Here is a 10,755-nt window from a genome sequence, read left to right on the forward strand (position 1 = left end):
CTTGGATACAGCTGACATTACAAAGAGGAAGTAGGCGCTATTAACACTGTTTATCCTTATGTGTATGACACTTACTTCCCCTCCGTAAAACTCTAATAAATTAAAACTGTAAAACCGGGGTAAAAAAGGAACAGTTTCCAGGATAACAGGAAACTTTCCTGGAATCTTGTCAAGACAGAATGGCAGCTTGGAAGGCAATAAATTCTGAGTTTGAATGAGATGGATCACTTTGCAAAATGAGCAAAATGGGTTGTATGGTTTCCTCAACAATGACAGGAACCCGCTGTAGCAATTATCACTGCGGATATTTGGTTCAGACATTTGAACAGAATTCAACACGCAGCATTTGGCTGAAATCTCCACCATGCTTCCTGCAGGAAGACACCTCAACAATTCACATGTTCCCACACTGTTTAACATAACTCTTACATTTGTTATAAAAGAAATATGAGCTCTCCAAGGGGAATGACTTTGCCAGACAATATATCTTCAGTTCAGCATAGACTCATTAATGAAAACCTTACCCCTAACAACATTACTTCATAAAATGCAAGTATGTGAGTAATTGCATTCACTCATAACATATACATGGGGACAGCTGAATCCATTTAATCTTAATCTGATTAGAAATAAAAATGTAGATCTAGTTTGATAAAGTGCACATTTACAAATAAGCATGATGATGCAAACATACACTTGTACACAAACGCATGGTGCACAAAACAAAAAAGCACAGACGTACATACACATGCATGCAAGCACACATGCACACACATGCACACATGCACAAGCACATACACACCCGCACACACTACAATGTGAATTTATAAGGAGAATGAATGAGACCTCCATTCTTATTGGAAGGCAGTTATGGGTTAGTGATATGGTCATCGCTGAGTCGTGTCACATAGGCCTACTTAAGCACCCAAACCACAAGAGGGTGACATTATAATGCAAGTCTCTTTCGAGTAGCATCATCTGTCACTTTCTACTGTACACTAGCAGAGTCAACTGAAATAACTATGAAAAACACAGAACCGCAAAAATATAATAGGAAACATAATAATGATTCTTATTTATTTAGCAAGGATTTGGATTTGAAGATATTTTTGTTCAGACTGGAGACATTTATATTCTAAGCATTGGCTGAAGTGATATGTGAATGAGGGAGGGAGAACGGCAGATGCTGTATATGTCTGAGATGCAGATTACTTAAGCAGCAAAAGTGGACCAGCAGAATAAAACTAGAATAAATAAATAGTTGAAGATTATAATAGCCCCAAAGGAATCTCGTGGCTTGTGCATGCTTTTGTGCTTGTGTGTGTGTGTGTGTGTGTGTGAGAAAGAGATATTATGAGATACTATGTTAGTGGCTGTGTAGACACATTTTTTAGGGAAGAATGTGTGTGTGCGTGTGGGTATGCACAATATGATGTAATCAGCAGTAGCTTCCTTGTAAAGTCTGATCAGACACACCAGGTCAGTGGTGGCTGCTAAGTCACGTGCAGTTTTTCCATCCCAGCAATGAAAACAGTTTGAAGCCATTATGCTCACTCAACCATCAGGGCTTATCAGGACTCCTGTGGTATTTATAATGACTTTCCTTTCATTCAAAGACTTTTCAATGAACTTCTAGGATAATTTTCAAAGTTTTCCAAAACTTTTTTTTTCTAAAGAAATGACCTAACAGACTTAAATAAAAAGTTGACATTTTTAAATGATGACCCTATCCTCGGATTGTACCCAGGTTATCAGATAGCATGCTCTGGAAAGCGAACCCACTGTAGGCTGTACCCTTTATATATGGGACACCTGTAGCCACAGAAACGGGACATTTTCATAACATTCACTCTATGTTCATGACACAACACAATGCCAAGTCCAAGCGCTTTCACAACTTACAATGTTCCACATTCAAAAGGAAACACTTTCTCAGTGACCAGAGGTCATGACACCCAAAATCCCCCCCCCCCCACCCCACCCCCGACTCGCTTCCAATTAAACCCACCTGACAATGACTTCTGTAGGGCAGAACCAGAGGGGACTCCTCCCAGAGATAGGGTCAGGACGTTGATACCTCCAAAATCCTGGGTGAGGTGCAAGATCTCTTTGGCGTGCGCCCCGTCCAGACGCACAGAGGTGGCTGTCCCGTTTTTCTGAAGCAGGAGGGTGTGCCACTGGCCGTCGGAAAGACCAAACTCAGACAGGGTCCTCTCTACCTTCCCCCCTACGCCCGCATCCGAGATGTAGTGCAGGACCCCGTTCTTCAGCTGAAAAACACACAATGGATAACAGTGATTTCTGGGTACTCCTGGGGGATTTGTGGGTACCGATGGGTGATTTCTGGGTTATTGCTGGGTACTGTTGGGTGTTTTCCGGGTGACTGCTGGGTACTGCTAGGTGATTTGTGGGTACTGCTGGATGGTTTCTGAGCAATTACTATGTTACTGCTAGGTACTTCTGGGTGATTCCTGGTTGGTTGCCGTTACAGAGAATAATAAAAAAGCAAAAGACTAATAACAGTCCTACAAAATGTATCCAATGACCTAATGACAGAAACAAAAGAGCCACCAAAGTGGAATAATTGAAAATCCCTCTGACTCAAAAAATGCTGAAAATAACCATTCTGGAAAACAAATTAGAAAAGGTTCTTATTTTCTCGGGGGGTGATATTTATTAACTAAGATGTGAAGAGAGAAACACAGACAGATACAAAGAGAGAGCTGGGTATTTTAAAGTGACTACTGCCAGACCTCACAGACGCTTTCTGAGAGTTTGTTTTCCTTGAATCCCATTGCAATCCCTAATTCATTGCCACTGGACTCACCTTCACAGTGGTGTAGTTGCTGGTCTCCTGGATGTGTAGGAGAGTCCCGCTCTTGCTTAGGGTGCGGAACTTCAGCTCCAGGCTGCTCTGGGCAGGGCGATGAGGGGTGGGGCTGGGGGCGGAGCTCCCCAGGCTCAGAGCCAATAAGAGGTCACGCTTCTGGGACTGGCTCATAGAGTAGTCCAGGCGGCCGGTTCCGTCCAGCGACAGCGCGGTATCGGCTGTAACATCTGGTTGGTGGGGAAAGAGACACTCGTTATAAGAACATAAAAACAAGAGTGTTTGATGAGGTTGACAGGCCACTCAGTCCGTTTAATCTCTTCACTTTTTATACAGTATCCAACAAGAGCAAGTGTCTCAAACTCCAGTCCTGGAGAGTCAGTGTGTCTGCAGGTTTAACTCCAGTCCTGGAGAGCTGCTGTGTCTGCAGGTTTAACTCAAGTCCTGGAGGGCCACAGTGTCTGCAGGTTTAATTCCAGTATTGGAAGGCTGTAGTGTCTGCAGGTTTAACTCCAGTACTGGAAGGCTGCAATGTCTACAGGTTTAACTCCAGTATTGGAACGCTGCAGTGTCCGCAGGTTTAACTCCAGTCCTGGAGGACCAGAGTGTCTGCAGGTTTAACTCCAGTCCTGAAGGGCCTCAGTGTCTGCAGGTTTAACTCCAGTCCCGAAGGGCCACAGTGCCTACAGATTTAACCACTGTGCTGGAGGTCCCCAGAGAGAGAATCAAAATTCCTGTCATAAAATAGCAACATACAAAAATATGAAAATAAAAATAGATGAAAGAGATGCTTACACTTTTCACAGTACTTCCCAGTGAAACCCTCGAGACACTTGCACTGTTGCCAGGACCAGTGATCCACACAGGTGCCCCCGTGTCTGCAGGGACTGGCAGTACAGGCCCCCTCCAACCTGGGACACCTATCAGAACAGGAAGAACAGTCAGCCAATCACAGGGCGAGCTAAAGTGGTGAGGGAGGGCCATGCCTTTCACAAACTGCATTAACATGCTAAAAGATCCGCGTCGCCACCCATTCATGAAGCCCTTCTGGGGATGAATGGGGAGACTGACTCTTTTTGTTCGACCCAATGCCCTCAAACAAGAACAAAAACAAGAGATCTTCTCCCCATGCATTCCTCAAAGTGTGCAGCTCCTTAACCACTTAACTGAGTACTTTCACTTTTATGTTTTCTTGCATTGAAGTTTGCTGGTAAATTTACTGAAAATATTCTGCACAGACTAGTACACTAAACATACTGCATGATAGCTGTTATGAGAAGTGAAGTACAATGATTAGAGAACTAAGTCAGTAACTCAGAAACTTCAGGTTCAATTCCCAGTTGAGGCAAAGCCATTGTACCCTTGAGCAAAGGAACTTGATCTGAATTGCTTAAGTAAATATAAATGGATTTATATACCTAAAAAGAAAGGTTAAACAGTGTAAGTCACTCTGGCCAAAAGCCTCAGCTAATGATAAATAATGGATGTAATTTAGAATTTGTATTTCGGTTCTTGGTGAGCGTAGCTATCTTGCATTAGTGCGTTTTTTGATGTTGCATATACACTCACCAGTCTGGGAATGTTTGCCAAGTTTGGCACTATTGCTCTTATAAATCTGGTGAATGCCCTCATTCTCCTGCATTGTATGTGGTTCCGGATGAAAGTGTGTGCTAAAATAAGGTAATGTGATGTTAGGTAATGCGGATGTAATGTAAAGCGGTATGGTGGTGGTCAGACCTGTCGAGGATGCCGTGAGACGCCAGGGCTTGTCCGGGCTCCAGGGGTCGGCCGTTGATGGCGAGCTCCATGATGCAGCCCACAAAGTCGTGCGTGGCGACCTGCCCTTGGCGGTGGAGGATAGGCTCGATGGACGACACGCCCCCCACGGAGAGGCGATTGGGCTGCACATCCAGGATCCTGCATGGCAAACGGACGCGCCAGGGGTTCGAGGGAGATCATTGCGTTGGGATGGCAACAACATGGTATGATTACCCTACTCTCCAGCTTGGGTCTTTATAAATAAACTTAAGCTGACTGGAGCTAGCCACCCACTCAGCCCACACACACACACCCTTCATTTTTCATCCACACAATCACTGTAGACCAGGTCTTCTAGCTTATTTCATTTTTTGTTTGTTTTTAATAAAAGAGCTACTTTGGTAAATACCTTCCTCTCATATATAACTTTTTGTGATATCTCCTGTGCTCAGGGATTCTTGAATGCTAGCCTTTGTTTAGACCCAGGGCCTCCCAAATCGCAGAAGATGTATAACAAGTACTGTAATTTGTACACGATAAAATACAAAATGTATAAAAAAATACCCTTTAATAAAAGCTGAGAATCAACACTTCAACCACATGTGAGTTGTTTGATTTGAAATTGTGGGCAGAATCATATGTCCTTGTCCCAAACATTATGGAGTGCACTGTATATGATTTCAACAACTAAAAGGCAGCAATATATTTACCGATATATTGTGAAAATTGCTAATCTTTTCTCATATTTGAATTCAGTAAATACTGTTTTGTAAGGCACTTTCCTTCTTTACATTTTCAATTACTGATTTAAACTCCTATTATTTAATGTCTGTACAAACAACACAAAGTCATTTAATTTCATTTCATTCACTCGTGAGGTGGCTCAATCTGAGCAGCTTCTTACTACATTAGGGTTTATTTGGACTTGAATGTCTCCTTGGTCAAAAGTGTTCTGGCAATGAAATGAATGTAATTTGTAAATGGCGTCTCACCAGTCGGCATGGACGGCCACGTTGCTGACGGCACAGTAGCCAGGATCCTGGCTCTCTCCACACACGTCCACGGTCAGGGAAGCAGCCTACAGCACAGAGGCAGGTCACAGTTAAACCACAGATTTTACAGGCTAACCAGATGTGCGCTCCTGCATCTCCGTCCTCTCCCCTACGTGAGAGCACTACTATGATCAAGCTAAAAGGCATTGAGAGAAAGAGAGAGAGAGAGAGAGAGAGAGAGAGAGAGAGACTGTGCTACGGGGTGTCTGAAGCTGTGTTCTCTCACACAGTAATAAATGGCAAAATGAGGAGCTTCTGTAATGATTTGTACTCTGCACTATTGTAGCCGACTTATCATACAGTATATCCACACATTTGACAGCAACGTATGGGCTTATGATTTCATGTGCTCCGACTGTGTAATCTTCTTCTCGCCAACAACCGAATGAATTTCAGTCAAACCCACAGAGTGAGTGATTCACAGCATGTCTTTCTCTGGCTGGCTTCAGCTGAGCTGATGTGAACACGTAAGTGACAGGAGCACTGTTCAGGGATCCGTTTGGTACAGCTCTGCGGAGGCTCTGCTGAGCAACAGGCCACAGGGAGCTACTTGAGCAGGTTTCCATACGTCTTATTATTAAAAAAAAAAGTTATACACAAAACAATTTTTAAGAGCCGGCAGTTCCTCCGTGTGCCACCCGTCCTCTCTGCGTGGGCTGCTCAGCTTAAAAATGCAAATAAATAAATAAACGGAGCGTGCGCGTTCACAGAGTGTCTTGAAAAACAGAGACGGGAGTGTTTCCACGTGCGACCGATCGCTGTATAAACACATCTCTGCGGGCGGAGCTGCAACGCCGCGAGCAGCCAGGAGACGCGAAACGTGGGCGAAACGCTCCCGTTTCTAATTACTTACACAGGCGCGCACGCACCAGCAGCGAGAGGAAAAAAGAGAAGACGGGGGGAAATAATGGAAAATGATTCGCTTTTGGTTAAGACGTTTGCCGAGTTGAAAGAAAATAAAATAAACGTTTTATTGTTCAGTTAGAGAAAGGATCAGAAGTGTTACACATCAGATCCATATGGGAAAAAAGTAATGTTTTTTGCTTTTCCCCACTTACCAAGGGCCTGATGCTGAACCACAGAATACACACACGTCAAGTCTTTCATACGGGCGCGGGTAATGCCTTTGGAAATGGCTTCTAAATTAATATCAAATGCTCTGTCCAGCGTCAGAACAACGGAAGCGTGTTTGCGTTTGATTAACATTGGGGGAAGCAGTATAAACACTGTTAATCAGTTTAGCAGGGGGGCTTTTCCGTAATAAAGCATCCCAGGTCTGCATGAAGTTCCATCATGCACTTCCCAAGAAAAGCGAAAGAGGACACCCACGTTGGCTTTTTTTATATTAATTGCATTTATTAGCTTTTTTTTGTTTTTGTGTGTGGACGTGAACTTCAGTTTTTTAAATATGGATGAAGAACAGAAGGTAATGTAGCAAAAAGTGAAAAAGACGGGTGAAACTTGGTTGGAAAAGTAACACAGAGGGAGGCCAGGGACACGTTCAGTTTACTGCAAAAAAAAAAAAAAAAAAAAAAAAACCTTTGGCAAATGATGAGATTTCTCCTTAATGTGTCATTTTCTCTTTTGCTTTTTGATAAAATCTTCGTAATATTTCAGGAGGTCCCCTGAGCTAAGTAGTTATGTTTTTAAAACCGAAAAAAATAAAAACCTACTGCAAGCAATGAAGTGCAGCCTACAGCTTCTATTAAAAACAAAATCAGAGCATGTCTTTTTCGTCTTTTTTTTTTTTGTTTTTTTTTTTGGGAAGCGACAGCAAGAGCGTGTTATGGATTTAACATGTGTGCCAAATGCAGGCAATGGTACAGAGACCTCAGGTTTAGGATCACCTAAATGACCCATGCTAGCTTCTCCAAACATTGTCACTACTGTTGCTTCACACCACCTGTGGAGCTGTTTCTCCAACACCTCAACTGACAGCTTTTTCGCACAGTTGGTTAATTCAGAGTCTGAAAGTAACATTTGCCGTATGGCGCTCTGGAATCATGTTTCTCACCTCCGGTTCTGAGCTACACCTTTTCTCCGCTGTGTCAAAGCGCTCTGGGTCACCTCAGAGCCTGACCATTTAACGATTTTACCGGTTTCCTACCAAATCCCAACACACTGTGGGAAATGACAGACTCTGGGTCCTGCTGGAGACTTACTTTGTGAAACATTTGACAAACTGGTGACCCCCCCCCCCCCCCTTCCCCATCATCCTCCAAACAATCTCACAATATGGCAGTAGACTGAGCAAATTGTAAGTTTGAGGGGAGGAAAAAGACATTTTTGGTTGTCGAGTGGGAAGGGCCTCTAACATAAATCAAAACAAGTTTGGTTTTCAGACGTAATTACAGACTATAAAAGCCACAAACAAAACTAGCACTGTGAATAGTGTAATTATAATCCAAAGGCTTAAAATGCCTGTCAAACGTGGAAGCCAGTATGATTTTTTTGGACAGGACTTCCACCATTAAATAGTCTGTTGTGCGAAAGTGGACTTGACTTGCTGTGCACGTGATGGTTTAAAAGTTTAAGTTCCATCTGTGTAATCTTTGGCCTTTCTGACAGTATATGTTTTTAGCATATCATGCATTCTTGTAAGGCATTAGGCATAATGGCGTGCAGACATGGAAGAAAATCTCAATTGTAAATTTCTGTCTTTGGTTTTGGGTTTGGGATGACCCTGAGTACTACGCATCTGTCCCATCTAAGAGTCTTGTTTTCACACTGTACCTAAAACACAAGGGGCTCAACTCACGCATTTATTATCCCGGAGCAAACTGAACTTGACCTTAAAAAGAGCACTAATAAAGAAAAAGGAATCAACGATGCTAATCAAGGTCATAAGAAGAAGTATTTCTAAGACTGACACATTGCTCCGTCTGATTGACTGTTTGCTTTTATGTTCATGGATGGGCATAGGTTTCATTTCAACTCTGTGTGAGTAACACTGCTAACACACCTAGTTTTGCATCGTCAAACGTCAAATCTAGCAATTAATACATATGTCTCCCCATCTCCCCCAAACCTATGCGTATTCTTTCATGCTTGTCTCAGAACAGGAAACAACACCACTCCATTGAATTGTGAACAGTCCAATAACGTCAATCATTTATAATAAATAAAATTTCGCTTACCATTCCAGCTCTTCTGGCAATGACCGTGTGGAACTGTCCATCAGAAACCTTCTTCATGGTCATCAGCTTGTAAGTCCCACTGCCAAGGTTAAAGGAGAACCGCATTCGACCCTCAAAGATCTCCAGGGCCAGGAACTCTGCCTTGTCTCCTGTCTGGTTGTCATGGTTATACATGAGGAGGGCGTTGCTCTTGATGGTGGCAAACTTGATGTAGATGTAGTTGTTGTTGGGGTCCAGGCTGGGAAACTCCATGTAGGACAGTTCCTCAAACCCATAGCTGTTCAACTCACAGTGTTTTCCAAAGACCCCTGAAAGTTGAGGTGTAGGGAGATGATAAGAATTCAGATGGAAAGGAACAATCTAAAATTCAAACACCAGACACTTCTTAAAGCAAACATTAACACTGAATAGCATCTATTTGCTCGATAAATTATGACAAAGAAAAACAAAGCTACAATGAGCAGACTATTCCTGCTTTTCTTGGCAAAACATAATGATTGGTTAACATCAGTGAGCACATGATGGCTACACCCATTTTTCAGTTTTATGAGGCTTCTTCGCCTTCTTAGATGCGATCCCCAGAGCAAAGACACCACTAGGATATAAGAAATAAAGCAACAAATTCTTTTAAAAAGTCATTTCACAGCATAGACAGCCAGAAAAGCGTTAGGCCAGTAGTCCGGAAAGCTCCAGGTGGAAAAGCGTTCAGAAAAAGAACACAGCAGGGGAAACAAGGACATTCCTCTAAGAACGGATAGCCTTTGGCCTTGTCGTCTGCAGCGTACAGACACCAGATCAATCACATGACTTACCGAAGGGACAGTGACAGTAATACCCGTCCAGCCCGCTCTGGCAGGAGCCGCCGTTAAAACAAGGGTTACACTCACAGTAATTGATGGCAGACTCACACGTTTTTCCTGGGGGGGTGGGGGTGGGGGGGGGGTGACAAAAGAAAATGGCACAAAATATAAAATGGATGAAAGTGAGAAGTGAGAGGTGATGAGGTGAGCAAATGTTCAGCAGTGTCACACAATACATGCAGGGTACCCCAACATGTACCCAAACCTTCCAATTTAGGAGGCTTTATCAGGACCCTATTCCCCAAAATACCTTTCCTGATCCATTTCCATAATCATAGCCCCATAATAACGCAGTAAATATCATACTTTGGAAACTGATGCAAATACTCACCCCCTCCACACACAAACTAAGATAACACAGGAGATTAGCTAAATTCTCAATCCTGGATAACGACACGTAAAGTGCAACATAATATAAACATGGAAGTGGAAACATAATGTAAATGGGGAGAGAAAAAACAATAATATCAAAATAAAGATTTTTACTTCAATGCAGAAATAATACAATGCGTGTCTTATGTAGGGGTGGGGGTGAGTGGGAGTGGGGGGAGGATGTAAGAATTGCCCTATTGTGAAGTTCTTTTCACAGTGTTTGAGTGCTGATTTATGTAAAGCTAAACAAAATACTTGAATGGAGGTACATTCACAACCGACCTACCACCCCAAACAAGAGAAAAAAACTGTAAATAAAGAGTTTGCAGTGGGGGCAACCAAACTACTGTAAGTCAAAAGGTATATTTCTTTAGGAAGGCTGTTTGTCTGTGAATACAATGTAAAATTGCTTATGGTCATTTGTGACAGTCATATTGATGAAGGACAGAAATGACTTAATCATTCACTGCCGAGGCAAAAGCGGTCGGCACTGGGGCCCCTTTAAAAAAACGTCTCAAATAAATATGGCATCCAGCTGAGAAAACAAGATGATCCAAAAACCTCCTAATTAATACAAATCCATCTTCGGCTAGCCTCAGCTAAAGAAAGCCTTGCAATTATTTAGTCCCACGATCAACCGCATACTGTACACAAGCTAAGCAAGCCAGGAGGGTTTTTTAAGGTGATTTATTAGCCTGCAGTGACCCATAGGGAGGCAATCTACTTCATTTGACCAATTTTCCAAGCTA

At 42.8% G+C, this 10,755-nt stretch overlaps 1 protein-coding gene across 1 annotated transcript in view; it reads right to left on the reverse strand.

Moving 5' to 3' along the window:
- Window positions 1-10,755, reverse strand: part of LOC118231953 (protocadherin Fat 4) — a 109,898-nt gene that overhangs the window by 3,479 nt on the left and 95,664 nt on the right. Inside the window, exons 11-17 of the mRNA XM_035426376.1 lie at window positions 9,587-9,691; window positions 8,775-9,082; window positions 5,578-5,663; window positions 4,565-4,744; window positions 3,623-3,747; window positions 2,828-3,057; window positions 2,009-2,270 (exon numbers count right to left, since the gene is read on the reverse strand). Coding sequence (XP_035282267.1) covers window positions 2,009-2,270; window positions 2,828-3,057; window positions 3,623-3,747; window positions 4,565-4,744; window positions 5,578-5,663; window positions 8,775-9,082; window positions 9,587-9,691 — 1,296 coding nt within the window. The remainder of the gene's footprint in view (window positions 1-2,008; window positions 2,271-2,827; window positions 3,058-3,622; window positions 3,748-4,564; window positions 4,745-5,577; window positions 5,664-8,774; window positions 9,083-9,586; window positions 9,692-10,755) is intronic.

The sequence above is a fragment of the Anguilla anguilla genome, chromosome 7 (assembly GCF_013347855.1).
Source record: "Anguilla anguilla isolate fAngAng1 chromosome 7, fAngAng1.pri, whole genome shotgun sequence".
NCBI lineage: Eukaryota > Metazoa > Chordata > Actinopteri > Anguilliformes > Anguillidae > Anguilla > Anguilla anguilla.